General features: G+C 39.1%; 1 protein-coding gene across 1 annotated transcript in view; it reads left to right on the forward strand.

Annotated features, from left to right (window-relative positions):
- Window positions 1-27,504, forward strand: part of ATRNL1 (attractin like 1) — a 1,044,719-nt gene that overhangs the window by 810,763 nt on the left and 206,452 nt on the right. The window contains exon 27 of the mRNA XM_065407744.1: window positions 24,703-24,810. Within this exon, the coding sequence (XP_065263816.1) occupies window positions 24,703-24,810 (108 nt within the window). The remainder of the gene's footprint in view (window positions 1-24,702; window positions 24,811-27,504) is intronic.

Here is a 27,504-nt window from a genome sequence, read left to right on the forward strand (position 1 = left end):
TTTTTAGCATGCTAATATGGAAGAAAAGGTGCCTCCAATGGTAAAATCATGTCTGTAACTACACACAGTTCCATTTTGGCTATGGGAGACGGGGAGAAGTAAATGTTCTAAAAATTAAAAATATGAATGTAAATACATAATAAAAGACTGGTAATGAAGATCCCTTTAAACACTGGTTTTCAAATGGAGGCACACCCCCTTGTGAGGAGGTGCATCAAGGTTGCAAGGTGAGGCACATGGCTGCAGCAGACTGGGCATCTGGGCCAGGGCAGGACAATCGAGCAGTGGGGAGAGCGTGCATGGAGTCCCCATTGGTCAGCAATGGGGAAGTTCAGCCCTCAGTCGCAGCCTACTGCTCTCCCTCTCCTCTCCTCCCCTCCCCTCCCTGACCACTGCACACTCTCCCTGACGCTTCCCTGCTCGGGTTACCCAGCCAACCACAGCCCTGGGCAGGGCCGGCTCTAACTTTTTTGCCGCCCTGCCGTACCCCCCCCCCGCGAGCGCCGCCAAAATCCCCGCCCCCCAGCACCACGCCACCCGAAGCCCCGCCCTCCAGCACCGTGCCGCCCAAAGCCCCGCCCCCTCCAAGCGCCGCGCCGCCCGAAGGCCCCGCCCCCCCTCCGAGCGCCGCACCACGCCAGCCCCCCCAAGACCCCGCCCCCCAAGCACCACGCCGCCCGAAGCCCCCGCCCTCCCTCCGAGCGCCACGCCGCCCGAAGCCCCCGCCCCTCCGAGCACCACGCCGCCTGAAGCCCCTGCCCCCCCTCCGAGCACCACGCCGCCCAAAGCCCTGCCCCCCCTCCGAGTGCCGCGCCGCCGAATCGAAAAAAATAAAAAATGGAGCACCGCCCTGCCCCAAGGTGCCGCCCCAAGCACGTGCTTGGTCGGCTGGTGCCTGGAGCCGGCCCTGGCCCTGGGTATTTTAAACCCTCTGAAGCCTGCAGAAGCAAGAGGCTTTGGGTGAGGGAGGAGGAGCCCTGGTCCATTCCATGCTCTACTGCCATGGACTTTTCTGGGGGTGGACCCAGTCAGGTCCTAGGATGGCACCTCGGTTGCGAGCTGCCCACGCCCCTCAGTGAGTCACTTTCTGCTCTGGATGAGCAGAACTTGGGGGTGGGGAGGGCGCTGTTATGTGACTGTCATGGAAAAGGTGGGTGCAGCAAAAAAAAAGTTTGGGAAACTCTGCCTTGAAATATCTGAGATAGTTGATTGACTGTTGTGTAGAGCAAGTTTCACCCTTTTTGGATGACATGAAATGCATATTTTGGTGACTTAAAGGTAATATAACTAGGGGGTGCACTCTTTTGTTGCTTCAGTAGACTGAGCTTATTACACACACCGTAGGAGCCTTGCATACCCCCATTCTACCCCACAACCTCCCTGTGGGTCACCCTCTACTCTCCCTCTATTTCTGCAACTCCTTGCAACCCCATGCCCCTTTCTCATGCCAGAGGTTCTGTGTGTCCACCATTTTCCTTCTCCCACCAGGGACTCTGTTCCCTCCCATTCCCCCTTCCTACCATACCAGGGTCCCCCATTCTCCTTGCCATGTTGGGAGGATCTGTGTGTACCTTTCTTCCACGCGGCTCAGAAGGGCCCTTGCACCATACTGTAAGTTGTCGCAGTCATTCTGAGCAACATCAGCTCTCATCAGCAGAGTAGCCTGTGTTGTATATTGCAGGTTTTGCTATAGGTAAAAACGAACTTGATTTAGGCAGCAACAGACTAGGCTAGGGTCTATTCTCTGCTATATGCATATACTTCAAGAAAACAGAATGTGTGGCGTTTAAAAAAGAAAAGGCCTCTGTAGGCACAGCAAACATTCACCCATTGAGTGTGAATGGAGGCGAGAAGATCAAGCTGCTAAAGTTTGCTTGAGAGCTCCACTCCTCACCCGTGTATCGCACAGAGTTTTTTGTGCGGGCCAATTCAGGTGCAAGCACCATTCAGCTTTCAATAAAGCATAGATTAAGGCAACCTGTAATTTACAATGAGGATGGCCATAGACTTTATTGAGTATTATGACAAAAAATTTAAAAAAATAGAACTCTAAAGTTGAGCTCCTAAACCCATAAATGGGCATAAGTGGACAGATTTTCCAGAATTGTTGAGCGCTCATCAGGTCAAGGGGAGTAGTTGCATGTTCAGCACTTTTGAAAATCAGGCCACTTATTTAGGAACCCAAGTATGAATTTAGGAACCTAATCATAGCCACCTAATTTTAAAAATCTGGATTTATATGTCTTAAAAATATTTCATTGGTATGCGTAATTGGGAATCCAGTCTCAACTTGCATTATGCACAAATACAGGAATAGATTTACAAATTGTTTAAATGGCTTTATATGGTTTATACTCCCAAAGTATTGGTATAGTAAATGGAGAAAATTATATTCAGCTTTGAAGTGTTTATAGGATGCATACAATGCCACTTTGAAAGAATAGACCTTCATGCAGGACTATTATTTCTTTTGCTAGCATAAACTCCTCTCATTCAACTGTGCATTTTTAAAGTAATTTAAAAAAAATCACTGGCAATTTGTTCCTTTAAACCTTCAGTGAATTAGGTCAAAATTTCCCTCAATCAAATTGAAATTTAAAATGCCCATAGGATAGGGATGGATGCATGTTAGTTTTAAAGGCCAGGGAAATATGCCTGCCAGCAAGAAGTTACTTTTCAAATCATGAGACTAATTCTCAAGTATGAAAATAGAAGAAAATCAAAATGATGATAGATTGCAGAGCAAATAATTTTTTAAAGATTATTTATTTACATTTTTAAACAAGACTCTAGTCCTGGAGTTGATTGTGTGCAGGTACATGGTGTGGCTTCATGCAGCCAATTGCAGGACAGGGACCCAAATTTGGTACTGCTATATTTTCCCACTTTTCAGGATTGCTCAGTGCAAATATTCTAGCAAGTGAAATTCCTGCCAACAGTGTATGCCAAACAACAAATGTTAGATAAACATTTTGGGATATTTATGCTATCTGAATTTTTAATTTGTAATCATGAATATCTGTGACTGTAATCTGATTCTAACATTTCTACAAATCTAGCCAGGAAACAGAAACATAACTTTGTACTAATCTGTCCAGTCAAAACAGTTCCCATTTCTGTTGTTGAATACTCATAATAAACTGATAAAAAATGAGCTACAGGCCAAATGTTATTCTGAAAGTTTGAAATGAAATATATATTCAAGAAAATAATGTGGGCAATTCACAAACATAAAAGACATTAAATTAACTGACCCAACTATTTGGTATGAATTATTCACCCAACTATAGTGAACTGACATGCAAGAACAAAACACCGGACAACATTGTGTGGTTAAACCTACGCTTCAGCTTTATTCATTCTTAACTGCCTAGTGCTGATCTTAATATGTAGTCCTACCCAAAATGTGAACAGGCCATTGATTAATAATTATTTAATAATCCAAAAAGTGAGAGTATCCTGTCACTTATGCACACAATAAAGAAATTTGACCCTGCAGCTAGATTCTCCTGGATTCCCTTCCTAACACAGGTATTAAGGATGCAAATAAGGAGAGCCTCACTTGGTACTTTGCCTTTGAAACTCACAGCCCAACAAGTCCAAGCTGCCTTATTTTATTCCTGGTACAGTATCACCTTACAAACGTGGCCTTCCAAATCAGTATTCCACACTGGGCTCCTGCTCCAGTTGTGACAGAAAGAATAATTATATTAAGCATCCAAACCAAGAGCAAGGCTGCTGAGATGAAAGCAAAAGAACAAAAACAAAAAAAAAAAAACGTGCCCCATGGTGCCCTACCAAATTCATGCTCCATTTTGGTCAATTTCATGGTCATAGGAGTTTAAAAATCGTAAAGTTCATGATTTCACCTATTTGAATCTGAAATTTCACATTGTTGTAATTGTAGGGTCCTGACCTGAAAAGGAGTTGTGGGGGGATCGCAAGATTATTGTAGTGGGGATGTGGTATTGCTACCCTTACTTCTGCGCTGCTGCTGGTGGCGGCACTCCCTTCAGAGCTGGGCAGCTGGAGAGCAGCAGCATAGTATGGCATGGTATGGTATTGCCACCTTTATTTCTGCGCTGCTGCCTGCAGAGCTGGGCCCTCAGACAGCGGCTGCCACTCTCCGGACACCCAGCTCTGAAGGAACTAACGCGGATGTAAGGGTGGCACGGTATGGTATTACCATCCTTACTTCTTTGCTGCAGCTGGGGGGCGGGTGCTGCCTTCAGAGGTGGGCACCCAGCCAACAGCCGCCGCTCTCCGGCCGCGCAGCTCTGAAGGTAGCAACACAGAAGTAAGGGTGGCAATATCACGACTCCCCTAAAATAAACTTGTGGTCTCCTTGCAATGCCCTTTTTGGTCAGCCCCCCCAATTTGAGAAATGCTGGTCTGCCCCATGAAATCTGTATAGTATAGGGTAAAAGCACACTAAAGACCAGATTTCACTGGGGGAGACCAGATCTTATGGTCCGTGGTGTGTTTTTCCTGACCGTAAATTTTGTAGGGCCCTACCCATGAGCCAATTTTGTATTGTGGGAAAAATGCATTCATAATGGCATAGGAAATACACTTATAAAGTTTGTGGACAATACCAAGCCAGGAGGGGTTGCAAGCCCTTTGGCAGACAGGATTAGAATTCAAAATGATCTTCAGAAACTGGATAAATGGGCTGAATTAAGTAGGATAAAATCCCATAAGGACAATTGCAAAGTACTACAGTTAGGAAGAGATGATCAATTGCACAAATACAAAATGGGAAATGACTGCCTATTAAGGAATACTAACAAAAAAAAGGATCTGGGGGTTATAGTGAATCACAAACTAAATATGAGTCAACAGTGTAATACTGTTGCAATAATACCAGACATCATTCTGGGACGTATTAGCAGGAGTGTTGTAAGCAAGAAATGAGAAGTAATTCTTTCACTCTGCTGAACACTGATAGGGCCGCAGCTGGAGTGTTGTGTCCAGTTCTGGGTACCACACTTCAGGAAGGATGTGGACAAATTGGAGAAAGTCCAGAGGAGAGCAACAAAAATGATTAAAGATCTAGAAAACATGACATATGAGGAAAGATTGAAAAAATTGGATTTGTTTAGTCCGGAGAAGAGACGAGTGAGGCGGGGGGACATGATAACGGTCTTCAAGTACATAAAAGATTGTTATAACAAGAAGGGTGATAATTTGTTCTCCTTAACCACTGAGGACAGGGCAAGAAGTAATGGGTTTAAATTGCAGCAAGGGAGATTTAAGATAGACATTAGGAAAAAAAATCCTAACTAAAGTGTAAAAATATAATTAGGAAGGCAAAAAGAATTTGAAGGACAGCTAGCCAAAGACTCAAAAAGTAATAGCAAAAAATTTTTTAAGTACATCAGAAGCAGGAAGCCTGCTAAACAACCAGTGGGGCCACTGGATGATTGAGATGCTAAAGGAGCACTCAAGGACAATAAGGTCATTGCGGAGAAACTAAATGACTTCTTTGTATCGGTCTTCACGATTGAGGATGTTAGGGAGATTCCCAAACCCGAGGCATTCTTTTTAGGTGACAGATCTGAGGAACTGTCCCAGATTGAGGTGTCATTAGAGGAGGTTTTGGAACAAATTGATAAACTAAACAGTAATAAGTTACCAGGACCAGATGGTATTCACCCAAGAGTTCTGAAGGAATTGCAGAACTACTAACTGTAGTCTGTAACCTATCATTTAAATCAGCTTCTGTACCAAATGACTTGAGGATAGCCCATTCTTAGCAGGTCCTTAGGACCAACTGTAACAAACATGATTAATTAGTTATCCACCTGTGATAATTACAACTGTACCAAGTCCAGTGCCAGCAAGATCATCCACATCCATGGGGGCAAGGGCAAGATTTGCCTCTTAAAGTTTTAAATTGTGGATAAAGTGGTGTACCCTCATCAGTGGGGTGAATTTCACCCTATAAACACAGTGCATGTATGTTTTTGCAAAATACATCTGTTTAAATACAAATGTTTTTTGTAATTAACAAAGTGTCTTATTGTGTATGTTAAAAATCAGAACAAAACTAAAAAGAAACCTGTAAGCTTTCAAACATTTTGTATGATGGGAACTTAAAATGTAAGGCCCTGGTCTTGTATTGCGATCCATTGGTGCGGACCCTTGTGCCTGGGTGGAATTCATGATTCTAAACGAGTGGAGGAAATTAATTAAACAGATCATGGCTGATCAGTCCTTGCTTTGCACTACACTGTGTAACACCTTTGTCTCATAGATCATACCTTTGTTTCATTGTCTTCCAGTTAAATATGTTGGTTTTTTCTTGGTAAATAAATTTCAATTAATGAAATTCCAGTTGTCTCATACATTACAGTAGTGTAAATTTGAAAGCATTTAGCAGATGCCCATATAAAATCCATTAACGCTTAGCAGGTTCTCTGATATTTTAAACCAATATGTCTCCAGCTGGAATAGATAACAGAAAACAAATCTCCATTATGGAACAATTTATGACTCTGTTTAAAGCAAGTAGAAAATTCTTGTACAAAATTGTGTACATGGTGGCAGGATTCAGAAATATCCTACACTTTCCATCTCTCTGTACTAAATATGGGGAATTTATGGATGCAGTTTGTTTTATTCAGTTTTTTTCTTATTTGCAAATAACTTTATCCAATGCAAATCTGCTATGTTAACACCATGTGGGATTACATATAAAAAGAACCCAATTAACATTTAATGCGGAAGTACACTGATGTTCTATGTAGGTCTTTAGCCACCATTTGTCATTGGGAGCATGTGAAGGAGTCTGAAAATATGCGGTCAAACATTCCGATAACCTGCTCGTTCAATAGATCTTTTAACCTTGTTGGATAAAAACAAGTTAGAAAATGTCATCAGAATGTCCATTGTAAACCCATTACTTGAGAATAGAATTAAATCCCTGCCAGCCAAGTTAAATTTATGATGGGTGTAAATCCTTGGTGTATTAAGTTCACTTTTCCTTGGAAACCGACCATATTGGAGGAAACTAGGTAGACGAGATCAAGCAGAACAGCACGGAAATCATGATGGAAGAATACAGAAATATGCAATACTTCTTACTGCCCTCATTTCTTATATAGGAGAGTCAATTTGCTGTTCTAATGAAGTGATCATTTTTATTTGCATATCCTTAGGGCTTGTCTGTCTGAACAGTTAGTGTGCAAGCTAGGGTTAAATCTGCCTCACACTAGCCTGTCATGCACTAATTGTGGACACTGCTGCCTAAAAGTTCCCGAATGAGCTTTAATCTACACCCGTTTTAAAGTGGGGTAGGCCAAAATGTTTCGAGTCAACTTGAAAAGACTTTTTCTCTTTCAACTGCTTTTTCATCCTTCTTTTTTTTTTTTTTTAATTGGCCAAATTTGAAATGGAAGGTGCTTGAATTGAAAAGTTGAAATGGAATGTTTTGAAAGTCAAAACAAAATATTTGAAACAAAAAAGTCAAAAAGAAACATTTAGACTCTCAGAAAAATTTCAGCTGAAGCCATTTGTTGAATTTGATCTGAATTTGACAAATAGTTTCTGCCCTGCGCTGCCAAAAAATGTGTTTTTCAATTAAAAAAAAAAAATTCAGCGAAATTTTTTTGCCCAGCTCTAGTTTTCCCTGTGATATAAGTTTAGTGCTGTGGCAAGGTATTGAAATGATCATGGCAAATGTCAAATTTTAAAGTCTATCAATTTACAATGTCAACTTGTTGTAATTTTATTGATAGTTTAGTTACTTTTAACTTAAATGTACTATGTCCTTTATGGCATATAGTTACAATGGCACACCAATAAGGAGTCTATTTTAATGCCTCGAACTGCACTAGCAAGCTCCTGTGTGATTTAGGTGTATATAAACCATGATTTGGAGGACAGTAACTGCAGGACTGATAAAAAGATGTTTATCACTTCAATATCTTAAATGAGGTTAAGGACTATCAGATCCAACCAAACTTAGGAAACTAATTGTGGCTGGAGATTTCAGCCGAAACAGAAGCTGCGGTCTCAAAAAGCCCATCATTCTTGCTAACGGAAGCTGCAGAATTTTCCTTTGACTGCGTCATTGCCACAGTCCTGTGTTTGGCTGTCCTTTCTGTTGTAAATGAGAATAGATGAAAGCTGTTGAGCCAAGCCAATAATGAAGGCTAATTTGATGTGATATAATTGATGACCTCTAAATCGTCCCACATTTCCGTCTTGAAACAGTCTGACTGGAGCTCAAAATGCCAGAATACTTTGATTTACGCTCGGTCACGTTGATACAGAACATCTGAGTGGCAGCAGCTAAGGATTAACTCTTTCAGAGACTCATCCATAATTTGTAGCCTGTGTTTACAGCAGCCTGGAGAAACAGAGCCAGTCAGTTTGGCATCCTTAGTTACTGTTGCACAGTAGTCACAACGCTAACAGGAAGAAAAACATAAGAAATTAGATGCTAGGATAGTAATTTTCCTGGCTGTGGATGTTAGCAGTATACTCTTTACTTTATCATTTGGATTAGGAGGGAACATTTACAGATGGGAAGCCCACTACTTCTCAAATTCTCTCTACTTAGAAACTTTAGGAGCCAAACCTCTTGTGATCTCTGACAGGTTCTATTATCCCCCCAGAAAACTGCTGCTTTGGAGGTAGAGGATTGTCTCTTAAAATAATTCTTTTCTTCAGACTGCTGTGAGCTTCAGATGTCCCCTGTTCTTACCACTCCCTACTATTTTCCAGGCAGTTTCAACCAAGTTCAAGCTGCCTGTATTTCCAGCTGAAAGTGTTTCTTCTTCAAAGGCAAGAACTGTTCAGCTGCCATGTTTCCTGGGTACCAGATTCAATGAAGGAAGTCAAAGTCTTTGAAACTGAAATAGCTCATCTCTACAGCCTAAGTAACTAGTACTAAAAAGTATAACATCTCACATCTATTTAAATTAATTATATCAAATCTAGCAAAGTTTGTACCAATGAAACACATTTTTATTGATCAGTATTTTATTTTATTTCTCTGCCTGGGTAGTAGAATTGCATCTCCTTGAAAGCTTTCCACTCCTCTGCAGAAAAGCAGTTGACCATGAGCACAGGCCTTTCTCACTAGCTGACCTGAACATACTAGGTAGTGGTGAAATTTAGACTTTCTCCAGATTAGTTAAACCTTTTGGGTCTGAAAACCTCATGAGAACAGGATTTCTTGCAAAGTTTCTGGCACTTTCTACTGCTTGTCTTATTGAGCAGACTTTCTTGGAGTATTTTGGCTCTTTCTGATCCTGGCAAGAACCAAAAATATAGAGTAACAAGTGAAAAATAATTGGGATGGGGGCAATGTTGTACTTGGAGCATTTTATGGATTTAGCAGGGGAGCTAAAAGAAAAGCTATTGAGTGTGAGTGGGGTCTCCCTTGCCTAGAAGGGAGAAAGGCAGTGTTCCTGCTATAGGGGTGGGGAAGAGGCTGAACGACTAAGGTACTAGTTTCCTGTCCCTCTTTGCGAGTCATTGAAGTTGACTATAATTGTGCTCAGTGTTCTAAAAGTTTCAGTTTGCAAACATAGAAAAGCATCCTTCAGGGATGGTGCATGGAGGATTTACTTTCTTTGTGGAAAATGAATGTTTGGCTTAACAAGGTTGACAGTGTCCCTTTAGAATGGTCATAGGTAATGAGTAATGAGGTTGTGTTTAAAAGGTTTTGTCTACATTTTGGCCTTATCAGTGTACAGATCAGCTCAACTAACAGATGGGTGATAAAGAACTACATGTAATGATAAAAGCAAACTTACCCTTTATTTAAATGCACCACAGTGTTTACATGATCAATATTTTGTATTTATCTTCTTTGGTGATTTTTCTTGCTCACATTTTTGTGGATTGAGATAATTTGATTAAAGTAATGGTGTGAAAACTAATATGATGAACAAGAACATGTGTAAATAACCTGTGGAATAATAATTGCATGAATAATTATTAGAAAGATTGTGAGCAATTGCCATTGTTATGTAGGGATGTGAGTTGTGGCAGCAGAGTCCAAAGGTCCCCTCCATATTGGAAAGCAGGGCTCTGGCTGGCAGGGACAGAACAGACTATGGCAGGCTGCATGAACAGCAGTCTCTCATTGCTGTGTGGTGTAATATTTAAATAAAAATAATTTGGGTGTGAAACATAAGCTCTGTGTGCCTTAATAGCAACCAAGGAGGGTTGAATTTCAAAAACACAAAGGGGACTCAAGTAACCATCTCTCATGGATTTTCCGTGGGAATGGGGTGCCTAACTCCTATTTGTGCCTGTGAAATTCTTTGCCGGTGTATGATTGATCTGTTTTGGAAAGGGCATATTTCCATTGTGAGTGGTGAGGCTAATCTTCTTGGGTGAGATCCTTTTGAAAATCAGCATAGCTCCACTGAAGTATTTATAATTTGGTTTTAAAATATTTGGTACTTTGAATCTACCCGCACAGGAAACACCACTAATGCCATAATTAAGTCTTGTTTAAAAACCTGTTAATACCTATATTAGGCAGAGTTTAACATCTTTAAAAATATATTAATGGTCAATTAAAAAAACACACTATTTCTAAGAGTGGAGCTGTCACTTCGAAATCTCAGTTATCTAAGATAAGATAAAATAAAACAAATTATAATTGCTCTCATGATAATACTTTTGGATAACATTCAAGATGCTTGATTTCAGAGACGATGGTGTAATAATGTGGATAGGATGAGTTCTGGTTCTATTCATATATGGTTGTTGTTTACTGTATCTACTGCAGTTGTGTTTAAAATAATAAGTTAACACAATTTGTAATTCCTTAGAATATGATTTCAAAAGCCTTTTCTTGTTGTGATGCTTTTGTATATAAAGGAAAAGAAGTTCTGAAGATTAGTTTGGGTAATCTAAGCTACATGAAGTTGTCTTTCACATTCTGAAATAATTAATTTTAACCAATATTTTAATGCATTGATTTATAAATAACTGTCCTTGGGCAAACGTATTAGGCAGTTTTATGTGGCAACATTATTTTTAAATGTGTAATTAGTGATCTTATTTTCTTTGTACACACAATTTTTGTGTGCAATAAACATTTAAAAAACTTTCAGTTCTGAACTGAAAATGGTTTTACTGGTTAACTGCAAAATAATCACATTTTGCAGAAAGGATTTTTTTAAATCCACTTGATTAACAAGAAAAGTGCAGTGCTGGGATCAGTTAGACCTTCAGGAAGACTTAAGAACCTCTTGAGGAACCTCTAAACTGATTATTGTCCAAAAAAACCTATGTAAATGCTCAATAGGACTGCATAGTGCACTAAGTGAAAAACATAACCGGATTAGGTCTCATTTAGAACTTCTTAAGTTAGAAGCCAGTGCATTGTGGTACAGAATTGAAGTTTCAGCTTATTGATTCTTGCCACACACACAAAATATCTTTCTTTAGCAAATTAATTCTTAAGGGTGGGGGAAATCTACAGAAGAATTAATCAAAGCTTTATTGTAACAAGAGCTTCCAGTCATAAAGTACTGGCACAACAAGCAGGACTCAATGTGTCATTTCTTTCGTAATCAGCTGCTTTTCATACGCCCCCTGTTTAAAGCTGACTTGATTGTACTGTGCATCACTTGGCTATTAAAGCCACAGCATTTGTTTCACTCTGCTTTACATACTGAAAGCTAGATTAATATTTCTCTTATTTAAGAAATATTTATTTTATGTTACTATAGCTAATGTTTTGCACAGTGTGAATAGAAGGTTATTTTAGAGGGCAAGGATTGTGTTCCAGAACCTAAGAAGTATTAATAATCCTGAAGTTATGGTAGATTCACATTTTGTTCTTGTAGTAGTAACATAAAGTACATTAAATGTCTGTTCCTTGGATCTAGCCACAAAATGACCTTTTCAGTGCTCATCCTTTTTTCTCATTTTGATTTGTTCAAGGGAAATTACAAGCAACTGCTATTTGGTTTCCAAAAGGGATACACATAAAGCTGACCTTTTGATACTGTTATTTTTTGGGATGTGTACACTGTACTTTAAGTATGTCTTAGCTGCTGTTTGCTGGACTATGTGTGTAGTTTAAATAACCCTTCATTTCATTCAGGGTAAAGCTAGGACTAGAAATACAACTCCCCTCATATTTTCCCATGGCAGACTTTTGCACACGCCCCAGGTAATGATTTGTCTGCAGGCAATTTTAAAAGAAAGTACCATCGAATAAAAGAGGGCCTGAGATTTTAAGTCCTTCTATTCTATGCTGTATAGATTCTTACTCTGATATTACAGTGATAAGCATGATGCGTCATTTATATGGCCCCCATTACTACAGCACCTCACAATTTAATGTATTTGTTCTCATCAGATCCCTGTGAGATAGGGTAGTACTATGACTCCCATTTTATAGATTGGGAACTGAGACACAGAGAGACTCAGGGTATGTCTACACTGCAATTGGACACCTGCAGCTGGCCCATGCAAGCTGACTCAGGCTCGCAGAGCTGGGGCTAAATTGCTGGCTAATTGCAGTGTAGACGTTCAGGCTCAGGATGCAGCCTGAGCTCTGGGACCTTCCCACCTTGCAGGGTCCAAAAGCCTGGGCTCCAGCCTGAGCCTGAATGTCTGCACCTCGTTTAAACAGCCCCTTAGCCTGAGCCCCATGATCCTGAGTCATCTGGCACAGGCCAACCACGTGTAGTGTAGACATATCTTAAAGTATTTGTCCATGGTCACACAGGAAATCTGTTGTAGAGCAGGGACCAGTCCCAGCCTACCTCCTTAAACACTAGACCATCCTGCCTCCTAATATGGCTTTTTTAAGCTACCCCAGTGTGGCTTTTAAAAAATCACTATGTTTCACCTCAAAACAAAAGGGTAAAGATTTATTCCACCTTAAAAACAGCAGCACATTTCAATCATTTAATGTGTATCTGCTGTTTTCTCAGTGAAATCAGTTGCTCTGGAAGTTCATCAAGTCCAGTATGCTATTCTATGTGCAAATGAGAAGCTGCTCAGCTCCCCCGCCAGCTAAGTAGCTAATTTAATTTAAGGACGATTGTAACATCCATAGTTACAGCACCGGAGCCTATAGAGAAGTCAATCTTTGTTCTGTGCAAATTAAAAGTAATTAAACAAATGGTCAATGCTACACTGAAGTATTGGTATGTGTGATTCACTTAGTCTGGGAATAAGAATTTAACATTTTTAAAGAGAATTAAACTATGCTCCTAAATAAAATGCATTTATTCTTCATGATAGGTCAGGTCAACTGCGTAGCCATGTAGCCCATGTATTGATTGAATGTAACAATCTGAAAACGAATGTACGGAGAATGACCAGACCTCCTGGCTTACCAAAAATATCATTTTCTAGGGCTGTGCATGTGTCTTTATAAGCCCTCATGCAACGTAATCAGCTGGTTGGTCAGACGAATCGTTTCCTACTGTGCTTTCTTGTAGAGGCTTTGATATCCCTGCCCATGGGAGGATCCATCTCCTTATGAAACTCAGGTGCAGCAGACTCTGATGGAACTTTGTGCGCCCCTACAGACTCCACATAAACAGGATGCTGACATGCAATGGAGTCTAGGCTGTAGCAACCCAGTGGCATGTAATTCAGTCAGGAGGTGGTAGGTGACACGTAAGGTCCCATCACAGAAATGGTGGGGGCCTCACTGCCCTAAATTAGGAAGGAGAGGAGGCCAGGTTGTAACTGAAGAGGATTAGAAGATTGGTCATGAGTGAACAGAAATGACGGAAGGTGTAGAAGGGAGATATGGCATTATTCCCCACTTGTAAGAACTACCGCCAACACAGTGTCCCCTCCAGCTGCCATACCTTCCTACACCTTCTAGAATAAGTAGCTGATGATGCCCTGCCTCCTAACTGCACAGAGTAAAACTCTCCTATAGCCAGATGCTCCACATATCAAAACTCCTCCTACCTGGCCTCCCATGGTGAATGCCCCCTACCTAATTCTCCTCATCTGAGCCATTTCTCTCTCTCGCATGCACGCACATAAGCCCAGAGAAGTGTCTTCTCATTTGAGCCCCACACTCATCTGCTATAACCTTGCACACTCTAGAAAAGACACACTCATCCCAATTAACCGGCCAAAAGCTTCACAGACTACTCATCAGCATCAAGTTCCTCAAATCCATTGCCCTAGCTACCAAACACTTCTCTTCCCCCTAGAGCAAGTACCCTCTCCAAGATGCAAAACAGTTCTATAATATGTGGCATGTGTTGTCTATGTGTCTGTCAGCTAGATTCTTCTACAGCACCTGTCGACATAATATTTGAGTGTATGCAGTTAGTCTACATGTTTCCAAAACTTCCTTGAACCCCAAGACAAGCCCTCCACCCTAAAAACCCACTCTCCATTGTCAGAAGCTTCCTGCACATAATTTCCAACTCTGATTGTAGTATTAAGAGTAGTGTCAGAGTTTTCAGTTTCAAAATCTTGTGACCCTTGAAGAATGCCAGTTAATGTGCAACCAAGATAATTTACACCTGTCTCGGTTCAAAAAATGTGTTGTACCTTATCAAAGTCTTCTGAATAAATAGTTTTCTATAACATTTGTACAGAAAAATAGTGGAAAGAAAAGTGCTGGTCATCAAATGGAATTTCTGTCCCATGTGAAATTCCAACATTTAAAAAAAATATTTTGAATATGAACAAAAAGTGAAAATTTTGAAATTTCCTACAAAATGAAAATTCAGAAAAATTTCAATTTGGGACTATCAAAACATTTTGATAATGTAGAAAGATTATAATACCAGCTAATATAAAATATAGTGTCATTAAAATTCTTTTTATATAATATAAAAGTCAAAATGAAAACATTTTTACCAGGATGTTTCAGCATTATCAAAACAAAACATTTTAGTATATTGAAACAAAAAGCGAAAATCTAAAATGAATCACTTTCACTTTTTTTCTATTAACCTTTGTTGCACAGGAACCTATTGCAACATTTAGATTTCATAAAATTGTATGTTCTGATGGAAAGCTGTTCTGTCAGAGTTTTTTCGACCAGCTCTAAAAATAAACTTTATACTTTGCTAAATATCTTGCCATTTACAATTATTATAGGTTAAGAAACAGACACTATATCAAAGATATTTGTGAAACCTTTATACCAAATCTCAAGCTGTAGGAAAATAAACGTGGGCTATAGTAACATAGTTACATAGTAACAAAGGGATGGCAGATGGAATTTATATTTTATTGAATCATGCCTTGATTGTGCTAGAAATGGTTGTTTTTGGAAACTGTTCTGAAATTACATAGTGTTTGAAGTAATAAGAACTTTGTGACCTGTTTTTTACACTATATAAACATCTTAATGTTCTTCATTAGTGAGAATGTTTAATTATACAGTTACCAAGGAACACTATGATAGTAGAATATGAGTTAATTACCATTCATTGGAGTCACTGTGTCGTTTCCGCAAAATAATACAAATAAGTAATTAACTCGTCTTGTCACTGGATTTGGGACTTACTGAGATTTAAAGTGATTGTAAAAGTTCAAATCGACTGTGTTGGTAGTTAGACAAACGGCTCAATGCAAATAGCAATCCACAGTTATTTTGTCAATGAAACAATTAATCTTTGATTCTTCCATTGTTTAAAGTGAGTATTTTAGAGCATGATGATTTCTGAATATGATTTTTAACTAGTGAAAAAGGACATTATAAAATCTCCTAGCACTCCATAGGAGTATGATACAACAGATTTTCTTAAAGTAAATGTCCATGATTACTGAAGAAGGTTAGAGTTTGTTTTATTAATTGGAAAATCCTGTTCTGTCTCCTTGGGGCATAGGGGGCCCTCTGGAAACAAAACCAGTGCAGTTCTACTTCCCAGTGTGTTTTCACCTGAGCAAGGACATCAATATTGAGCCATATCTCTTCCCCATGGTGAGAGGTGTGTTTCTCATCTCTCTTGGCTGCTGGGAGGGAAGTAAGAGTGTTTCTCCACTTTTCTCCTTTCCATTGTTTGGAGGAAATTCTTGGAGGGCTTCCTGCATTTCTTGTCAGTTGATTTCTTTAAGAGAAGTTCCTTTCAGATATGTGGACTGTATGAGAGCTACATGTGACTCTAGAGCCACACCTGAGCATCAGTGTGTTAGAATCTTCTCACCTTGCTCTACTTTTTCCCTGGACCTGGCTATCATTCTCAGTACAATAATCTCATTCACAAGACATTCTCTTTAATTGGGATTTTCCTTTATAAAGCATCTAGGTACATGAATAGTTGTACATGACAGGAATTAGTGACCTTTACTATGCACAAAATGATTTTAAACTGTGAAAGATCTCCATCCCTACTACCACTGACCCTCTGCACTTTCTCCTTTTGCACCTCACTGGGAGCTTTAAACACTGAGTTGGAAATCTTTTTGATTAGAGCATTTGTAACCCACATACTTTATACTGCAGCATTAGGCTTTGTTTGTCCAGGGGAGGGGAGGAGAAGCAGTGGACAGGAGACATCAGACATGGATCTTAGTGAGCTATCCATACATGCAGAGTGCAGGGCAGGGTAACTCAGTCAGGAAGACCCAGGAACATCCAGAACAGGGTATGATAGTTACTAGACAGGCTCAATAGCTATTTTGTGGCTGTATAGGAAGTTTTCATTGTGAGCAAATCATCTGGCAGGTCATACCCCTAGTTACCCTCTGAAAGCTGTGCCAATCAGAGAGCGGGGGTTAGGGGAAAGTTATAAATAGAGAAGTTAAAAAGAGCCCTGTGAACTCAGCAGCTGGACCAAGAAATGTGTGTGCAGTGAGGGCTGGGTACAGGTGAACGCTATTCCAGCTTTATTTACTAGGGAAGCCCTCCATTAGGATAATATTTTGTCCAATGCCGTGTGTTTTATAGCCCTAGAAGAAGAGCTGGGGGAAAGCATTTGTTACCCCTAGAAACTACAGAGCCTATGGAATCTGCATTTATCTACCTGCTCTGAACTGGGATTCTGTCTCTGATAAAAAGAGAGAATGAGGCAGCACCTAGTGGGGTGAGGATTTATGAATTCTTTTCTGATTTAGCTGGGCTTATGGGGAGAACATGGTGCTATACAGTGAGAGCCCTATGGAGGTCCAGGAAATTGATATTTTATATGCTGATCCCAGTCCTTGTACCACGTTGGATACAAGCTGCAGATTTCTGTTTCACGAGCAACTGAGAGGACCAGTCAGCTCTTAACCCAAGGACTGGAATATTGCTAGCTGTGGAGACCCTCTTTTGTCATAGAATCATAGACAACTAGGGTTGGAAGAGACCTCAGGAGGTCATCTAGTCCAACCTCCGGCTCAAAGCAGGACCAACCCCAACTAAATCATCCCAGCCAGGGCTTTGTCAAGCCGGGCCTTAAAAACCTTTAAGGATAGAGATTCCATCACCTACCAAGGTAACCCATTCCAGTGCTTCACCACCCTCCTAGTGAAATAACTTTTCCTAATATCCAACCTAAACCTCCCCCACTGCAACTTGAGACCATTGCTCCTTGTTCTGTCATCTGCCACCACTGAGAACAGCCTAGCTCCATCCTCTTTGGAACCCCCCCCCCCCTTGAGGTAGTTGAAGGTTGATATCAAATCCCCCCTCACCCTTCTTTTCTGAAGAGTAAATAAGCGCAGTTCTCTCAGCCTCTCCTCATAAGTCATGTGCCCCAGCCCCCTAATCATTTTCATTGCCCTCTGCTGGACTCTCTCTAATTTGTTCACATCCTTTCTGTAGTGGGGGTGGGGGGGCGGCTAAAACTGGTCACAGTACTCCAGATGTAGCCTCACCAGTGCCTAATAGAGGGGAATAATCACTTTCATCGATCTGCTGGTAGTGCTCCTACTAATGTAGCCCAATATGCCATTAGCCTTCTTGGCAACAAGGGCACACTGTTGACTCATATCCAGCTTCTTGTCCACTGTAATCCCCAGGTCCTTTTCTGCAGAACTGCCACTTAGCCAGTTGGTCCCCAGCCTGTAGCGGTGCATGGGATTCTTCTGTCCTAAGTGCAGGACTCTGCACTTGTCCTTGTTGAACCTCATCAGATTTCTTTTGGCCCAATCCTCCAATATGTCTAGGTCACTCTGGACCCTATCCCTACCCTCCAGCATATCTACCTCTCCCCCCAGCTTAGTGTCATTCGCGATCTTGCTGAGGGTGCAATCCATCCCATCATCCAGATCATTAATGAAGATGTTGAACAAAAGCAATTCCTGGGGTACTTCGCTTGATACCAGCTGCCAACTAGACATTTAGCCATTGATCACTACCCACTGATCCAGACGGTCTAGCCAGCTTTCTATCCACCTTATAGTCTGTTCTCCAATCCATACTTCTTTAACTTGCTAGCAAGAATACTGTGGGAGACCGTATCAAAAGCTTTGCCTAAAGTGAAAGTATATCACGTCCACCGCTTTCCCCATATCCACAGAGCCAGTTATCTCATCACAGAAGGCAATCACGTTCTCTCACTGTCCCCAGACGGTTTGCTGATGGGGTTCTGAAGTGTCTGAAAGGACTGAAGCTCTGAAGAGTCCTGGTGATACATACTACATGCCGTGGTCACACTGTCAAGACTTGAGATATCATCTTTGAGGGAAGATCAGAGGGGAATGTGTTTTCATGTGTGTGCTAATGTATAGAAAATGTTATGTTGAAACCTTATATTTGAATGTTTGTAACAGAAACAAAAGAGGGAAGTCTACATGAGTAACAGTAGTAGATTTACTGTCTAATAACTTTTGTTTAAAAGTTACTCATAGTATTCCAAATAACATTTACAAGGTTTAACACTATTTACAATGTATTGAGTGTGTATTAAATGTTTGTGGTACTAAGAAAGCATACAGTATCCTTTCTCTGAAATTTATTGGGAACTATTTACATCCATTTATCAGCGTTTTATACATGATAGCCTTGAGCTTTTAACTCTGTGTAATGCTTTTTTTAGATGTCCTGAAAAGATAAAACTCTGGCCTGTGGTTCAGCAAAGAGTTAGGCCTTGTCTACACGACAGGGAAAATTCAATCTAAGCTATGCAATTTGAGTTACGTGAAAAGCGTAACTCAAATCGACATAGCTTAGACCTACTTCCTGTGGGGTCCACACTACGCGATGTAGACGGGAGATGCTCTCCTGTCGACTCCCCTTACTCGATCCGGAGGAGTACAGGAGTCGACAGGGTGTGTGTGTGTCCCTCAAATGCGTTGAGTTTAACAGCTGAGCACACACACCCCTTCAAAGAAAAATGTGTAATGGGGAAGCAGGGGATACTCATGCAATATTCTGTACAAATCAGTTACACTCCCCTTTTCTGGCACCTCAGCTTAAGGGCTTGTCTTCCTTACTACCTGATCTGCTCAGTTTTTGTACCGCTATTACTATTTTGGTTAGGTGTATGATATTTACCAAAATAGTAATATTGGTACAACCCCTAGTGTTGACATAGTTATACTGGTCTAAAGTGTAGACCTGGCTTGATGTGAATAATTGGACCTAAGGTGGAGCTTAATTTCTTGGGAGACAGAATTAAGGGGGTAAATAGATCAGGGGGCTGAAAACAGAATGTCTGTGCTATTTAAGATAGGTAAATAGGTCCGTAAGCTAAGAGACAGAATGTCTGTAATAGCTAAGATAAGAAGGAATACACAGGGAACTATCTACAATGGACAAGATAACAACTGATAAGTCAGAAATGTAAAGACAAGGTAAAGGGTTAGTAATGCTGTTACCTAAGGTTTATAGAAACCAAAGTAGTGGTAACTTAACTGATTTTTTTTTTTTTTGGCAGTGTCAGGAATATATTAATGGGGACACTGCTTTTTTTGTTTGATAAATGATGGGCACAAGCAAGAGTGCTTTTACCTAAAACAACTTTTTATTAGGTTTTAAGCACACACACATGTATGCTGTCGCAGTAAATTCAGAACATTCCAAAACATTTATATTTACCTAAAGTCTGAGATGGTTTCAAGGAATCAGCAGCCAGCCTTCCAGGGGCCCTCCTTCCATCCAGCTGCTGGGGATGTTTTGGTGCTAGATCCTTGCCCAAAGAAAAGCTTCCTCGGGCTGTTCCAAAGCACACTTTTAACTAAACTTTTTATAGATTTTTTTTTTTAAACAAAGTACATAACTGATAGTAGCCCCTAATAGGCTAACAATTTCCCTAGCAATAGCCAATAACAATTTATTATTATTTTTTTATTAGCAAAGCAGCTTCAGCAAAAAAACTTACAAATACAAACAACCAGAATTAAGGTCAGTTTTTTACATTTCCCCCTCTTTTCATGAATCTGCCCTTTCACGTTATTTATTTTATTCAGTAAAATCGCAGCTTGCAGCTGTTTTTGTTCTGTCTGCCTAAGCAAGGCCAAATTATTTTTATAGGTATCCTCACTTCCAGCTTATGGGGGGGGCTAAGAGCACAAGATGGCTGCGAGTTATGTCAAATCCAGTTCTCTCACAACAATGCGAGGACTGAGCATGCTGTACAGGGATTGGTTCCTACAAAGTCAAGCCCAATGAATAGTAAATGCTATGTGATGTGTATATAAAGGAAGAGGGTTTCTTTGTAACTTGGATGTGTGGTATGCCCTGTACCCACCCCCTACACTTGAGCCTGATGAACTTAAGTGTAGTTTGACTGTATGGCAATAAAGAAACCTCAGTGATGAGTTCGAAGTTGAGCTGAGTTCTTGGGAACTGAGTGGATAAGTCCTCAGAAGCTACCCAACCATAAAGTTGCCTTCTAGCAATGTGGCTTTTTCTTTTAATATGGGAATAAATTATAATTGTATAAACACTGGCACAATTACATCCACCCTAGGGGATTGTACCATTTAGACTATACCAGTATAGTTAAAATGGTACAATTTTTGTGTGTAGACAAGACCTTAGTTGAAACTCTTATTGACATCAAAGTAAACAAATGTTTTGTTTCCATAAGAATTGATCTATGACTTTAGGATTTGGCCATCTCTTTAGAAGGAGGATTAAAATATCACACACAAAAATCCACCAATCCGCCAATTAGAATACAGTTTTTTGTGACTTCAAAACATTTGAAGTCATTTGAAGGAGTAATGTATATTAACGAACCATCATGTTAATTAAGAGGCAGATTTTGACATATAAATGAAGGCTTGTGTCCTTGAATGGCCTCACTCATATCCAAACATTTTTTGTAGGCAACCACAGCTAATATGAACTGTTAACCAATGGGCTGAATCCTAGCTGAGGTCATGTCACAAGATTCTGGGACTTCCAAAATCAGTGATAAAAACACAGCACAGGATGGATTAAGAGGAAGCAGATAAAGGGGCAGAATTGGTTTCTGTTGCTTAATAAGAATATTATCCTGTACTTTGATCATGGGTTTGATGCTTTTTTGGTTGACATAATCAGATAAATCTAGAAAATTATATTTAATATTTGAATTTGTTATTTGAGCTCATAACTGAAGACTGAGGGATGAAGTCTATTTTGTTTCTTAGTAAATTCTATTAGTTAATTTGAGTCAGTAAGAGTATAGCTGTTTGTTATAATGTTTTCAAATAAACTTAAAATAATATGTGTAGCAATTTTGGTTGTCTGATCTTTATTTCATAAGACATCTTGAACAACCTGATGGAACAGCTTTTTGAGTCAAACAAATGACACTGGATGACTCTTGCACTAAAATGTGTTCTTGTGGTATGAAAGTAATTTACCATGTTATGATAAATGCATAACTTGCTTCCTTATCTTTCATTTGTCCCAAGGAATTACTGGCAAAAGGAAATCAGTAGTCAAATATCCATGCCAGGATTTTAAAAAAATGATGAGTGTTTTAGGGTGCTTCAGCTTTTGCTTGACCACCTTGAGACATATCAAGGAGGCTGATTGTCAAAGGATGGTTGCTCAGCAGTTCATGAAAATCAGGCCCCTTGCGATATCTTAAAAGTTGAGGGACTTTCTAAAGTTTTGGTCCTTGTTTATGGTTGCATGCATATGTTAAAAAATGTTACATAGCTTCTCCCCCCAACAATATCATGACAATGATGGACTAGGGAACATACTCCACACAGCCTGAGGTGAATAAAAAGAGTCCATGTGGCTTGTACTAACCACATAGCCAGAATGAGGTTGGCATTTTCTTCCCTCCCTCTCCTCCTTCATATCCTTCCTGAAGGCTCATGTCTCTTAGTGTCCTTTTAGGCTCTTCTTCTCACCACCCTGCTGTCCTTTTGACTGACTTACTGTGAAGTGATAATATATTAATATTTTTTTAAAAAGCTGAGTGTACAACAAATCATGTCCCATGATCTTTTAGTGTTGAAATTCCCTTGCTTCCCATATCCCTCTGCCCTTTGGCATTCTTCCCTGTACTCTAGTTAATGCACACTTTAAGCTTTTTGGGGCAGGGACCTATTGTTTGTAACATGCCAGCCATAGTAGAAATGACAAATAATAATAATAAGTTTGCTGACCACTAATCCTGCTCTGAAATGGAAGAATGTTGTTGCTTAGATATCAGCAAATGTTATTTTGTATCTGAGAAGCTTTGTTCCATTTTGTACTTCAAAAAATAGTCGTTCTTTGGGTATTAACCTGATCCTGAATAAATAATGTATGATGTATATGTTAACATTTTATTGTAACTTTGCCTAAATAAAAAGGTTTTTTTTAAATAATCCTTTTGGTTATCAAATTACTAATTGAATCCATATGATATCTCTGGATGCAAACTCTTAGAGTAAAGTTAGTTATGATTGTCCTCAGAATTTTCTTTCCCATACCAGGGAAGTTTGAGATGAAAAAGCAACCTGATTAGGTGATTTCTGGCTGCACTGATAAATCAGGCAGTAAAAGGAGTGATATTTGAGGGATTTAAGAATTTGTCGGTTGACTTCCGACAGTCAATCAGCCTTTAAACATTTGAGAAGAGACTTATGCTGGTTTTGTTTTGTGTGTGTGTTCTTTTTTTAATGGGGTCAGGTGGTAAGATCAAAGTATATGTTACAATTATACTTTTGTATTTGTTTTTATAAAGACATTAACTTCTTCAAATTATATTATGGGCCTGATCCTGGTTCCAGTGACATTACTAGTAAAGCTGCCAGGTCTGTAGGCCCTGTGTAGTGGTGTTTTATGAGAAAATAGAGAAAGGAGATAGATATGGTGAATTTAGCACCCAATAATTTAATACTTTTACTGGGTAAAATTCTATGGTCTCTGTTATGCTGGAGAGTAGACTAGAAGATCATACTGGTCCTTTCTGGCTGTAAAATCTATGAATACACAATATTGATTAATAGTAATTATTGACTGAGAGCTTTCTGAGTTCATTTTTAAATGAATTACTTGTCTGTTATTAATAATCTAAATATTCAAAATATGCGTTTGTTCAGTCTGAATATACAGTGTGTAGTTTCGCCCACAGACCTATCAATTATTCAAAGGGCCTGACAAATAAGGGGCCCAATTCTGCAAATGTTTCCTACCAGGTGCAGTGCACATTGACAGGATCAGAACTTAGGATCATAGTGGTTATCAGTTAGGTGACAATCACATTATTTTCATTTTAATGTCAACAATGGTATTTTATATTTATGAGAAAAAATTAAAATACAAATTGAGAACAAAAATTCATGAGAAATGTTATGAATGTACTTTGTAGCATTGTAACAGGCATTAAATCAAGAGCATTAAATAATAAGCTGCCTTCAGGTATTTGCTTGTATACCCTTTATTATCTCAAAGGGAATTTTATGAACAGTATGTCACAGTGCTGACAGCATTTACATTCAAAGGCCAGTGTCTAATATTTTAAGCTATGCAAGGAAATAGTAGAGGAAAAAATCCCAAGAAAATGGAACCTAGATCTTTTCTCATAAAGCATTTTTGCGAGCATTTTGCTTTTTCTAGATGCTGTCACATCCTCTTCATTTGAGGGAGTACCCAACTTTAATTGCACAACTTTAAATATTTAATAGAGCTTTTATTAGTTGCACAGAACCAGAGAAGTAAAAGTTGTAATATCTTGTTCTGGTCATCATTTTTATTCATCATGGTTTAATGAGTATTATAATTACAGGTTGAGGAAGAAATATAAATTAGCTTTGTGGTATTGGTTGAGACTTATGTGCTCACTGTCATGTGCACAAGGGACTATATGAGCATAACTGAGTTTTTCAGCAGATTGGCACAAGCTCCCCAATACCAACAAGGTATTCTTCATGTTTAAATAATTGGAGAAGAGCTGCTATATATAATTGTAAGCACTGACACTAATAACTCTGTCTGGCTTCAGTACAAAAAAGCATGGGGAATTTGAAGGCTGAATGGACTTGTTCTTGGCAGGTGTTCATTCTCTGATTTATCAATGAAGTTAGACTTAAAATAACTATCTTTTCCTACCATTTCACATATTTGCTTCCAGCATGGAGAAACACCTACATTATTTGGAGTGGCCAGGAACACGGGCAGTTATTTGGAGTACATTTCAGTTGACTTGAGGGGGAAAGTCCATTTGTAGACAACAAATGCCCTCTCGTTTCAGCCCTCAAATAAATATTGTGTGGTGATAATGTAATAATTTCTATCTTTAGCATTCTAGACGTGGCTACATGCATGCTACTTATATTGTTACATTGTAATTGGATGTAAAGTAAAACAGATGAATATTTTTACATTACTTTTTAAAATGCTTTGTTAAAACATCGTTTTTCCCCCATCAGCAACTTATGCGGGAGCGACAGCAGATGGCCAGCCGTCCCTTTGCTTCTGTCGATGTAGCACTGGAAGTAGGAGCTGAGCAAACAGACTTTCTACGAGGGCCATTAGAGGTAGGAACAGTGGTGCTGACAAGGGACCATTGTGATTTGCATATTTATATTGCTCGTCTCATCTGCATCTGCTTCTGAAACCAAGCAGAGTCTGATTACCCAGAGCTGACAAGTCTCAGCTACATATGTTATGCCATTGTCAAGGAGCATAGTTTTAATAGTGTGACATGAGTTGTAACAAAAGCCACTGGAGAATCTATTAGCCTAGGCTAGAGTGACAACCATTTCACCTGGCAGCCCTTTCTTGATGGATGAGTGTCGAAGGAATTTAAGATACAGGTATTAACGAGGAAACAAACCTTATGTTTAGTCCTTAGAGTACACAGTGCCCTCTAGTTAACAGTTCACATCTATCTTAATTAACAGAGATTACTGTAAAAAACAACCCCCCCAAAACGCTGAGAGTTGAATTTCAATATTGTTGTTTTATTTGTGAGGTTTAAAGGACACAAGATATAGCACATGTTTTCATTTGTGGTTAATGGCTATATTATTACATCCTTTTATTGTAAACGCTATACACTGAAAGAGAAATCATAATATGCCAGGCAATGCAATATTGGAATAGTGCAATAATGCATGAAATGGATTCTGGAAATTTCACCTGAAAATGGAGAGAGAATAACATAAGGATAATAATGAATATCTAATCAAGGCTGCCTTTTTGGTAGATTATATTTACTGTATTTCTTTACGTTTATTTACAATATTATGTTCGCGGTTATTACTTTATCTTATTTATCGTGAAACTTGGGAGTGAGGTGGGATAACTGAAATTTTTCCAGAATTGTTGGCAGTTCCTCTTAAATTCAAAGCTTCTCTTGCTTTTCTAAATAGCCTCTTTCAATGGAAGATTAAAAACAGTCTGTCAGACCTCTAAGGTTCTTGGAGGAGTGGACAATGTGAAAAGCAGAATCATGGTATTTAAAAAAAATCTTCTATTGAGCCCTTATCAAATTGAGGTGCTCTCTCCTGCTACTAGATAGGAGGCAATAGTAATTGTTCTTGCTAACATAATTTGGGTACTTTGAATATGTAATGCATAAAAATTCACTATCCTTGCCAAGAAGCTTTGCTGTTTTGTGACCAAACATTGCAGCACTTAGTGCCCCCACCTGCAGGAGCTTTACACTTTTCCCTTATCTTGAAACGGAAGCAGCTTCCAGTTACTGAGACTTGAGACTCAAGATCCCTGTGCTGCAGTTTCAAGTTAATTGACATTTTGAAGTTTGTGTAATTCTGTTTGAGAACATTTTAGCTCCGTTCTTTTTTGGGGTGGGGAAAGAATGGGTGGAAGGTGGGGATTCCTAACTTTGATTGTTTTCATACTGCTGATTTAATTAAAACTTTAGAAGTAAACATCTAACATTAATTGCTATGTTTTCTTCTATGACATCTTTTATTTAACAAGTAATAGAGGTGGAAACCGAAATCCTTCAGTTACGTTTTTACAGTTTTTTCAGTTTTTTTCTCCTACTCTAAGCATGTTCTGGTAATTAATTTAGTACTCACTGTGAGTTGTATTTTGTCTGAGATATATATATAGATAGATAGATAGATATAGATAGAGATATACACACACACACACACACATATATATATACAGAATATAGACTATTCGAAGTTTTCCTAGCATTACAGTACACTGTAGTCTGTACTAAAACAATGTGTTACTGAAGATTAAATGAAAATGATGCAATTTATTGATTGGCCCATGCAGTCTACTGTGTAAGAGAGAGATAAATTAAAATTACATTACAGGTCTATCTTGAACTTACAAAAGCAAGGTAATAAAAGTTACAGCTGCCACTCTGTTCTTGATTCTCAGCTTTCTATTAGGTTATAAGTGGATTTAGATAGGTATGTGGATAGCTGCACTGCAATACTTAAACACAAAAGGGCACAATAAAAATAGATCAGCAGCTATAGTTCCGTTTTTGTTGGATTAAGTTAAATTCCCAACCTTATTTTCATATTGCTATGCTATTGATGCACATTGTGTTTCTTTAACTTTATATATATAAAATAAAAATGAAAAAATATACAGTAACTTCCCCCCCAAAATGTTGTAATGGCACTTACATTGACATACTAAGAGCTCCCATTATAATGTCGATAACTGTGAGATGCTTTCATTGCAACCCCTGCCCCAACCTTCCATTGACATTGTATCTGATTCATGGGTGCTTTGGACCAGATATAAAGTCAATGACACAGTGGCTATTCTTTTATTGACACTGAAATAACGCTAGCACTTCCAATGACATTGTATTGATCCGTTGGTCCTTTGGGCACAATATAATGTCAGTGGAACCATTACATTCAGTACTGCAGGTCTCCCACTCAAATTGCACAGTAAGAATACTGCTCATTAATATTGTCTAGCTTACACGATGTTGTGAATTTACATGAGAACTGTGCATTAATATTGATGATCCAGTACAGTGTCAATACATCCGCATGTATACACAGTACTTCCAGTGTGATATACAGTGACATTTCATTGGATCCTATCTTATTGAGCAAATTGCATTTAAAAATATGGCAAGCAACTGCTCCACTGTAAGGTTTTATTTTGCAAAATTGTCATTTTTATCTAGAATTGGCAAAAATATGTCTTATAATTTGAGACTTTTGGTACTGTTTGGCCATTCTCAGTATTTAAAATAAATAACTGGTTCAAATAGCAAAAAT

Source organism: Emys orbicularis, chromosome 7 (genome assembly GCF_028017835.1).
Source record: "Emys orbicularis isolate rEmyOrb1 chromosome 7, rEmyOrb1.hap1, whole genome shotgun sequence".
Taxonomy (NCBI): Eukaryota; Metazoa; Chordata; order Testudines; family Emydidae; genus Emys; species Emys orbicularis.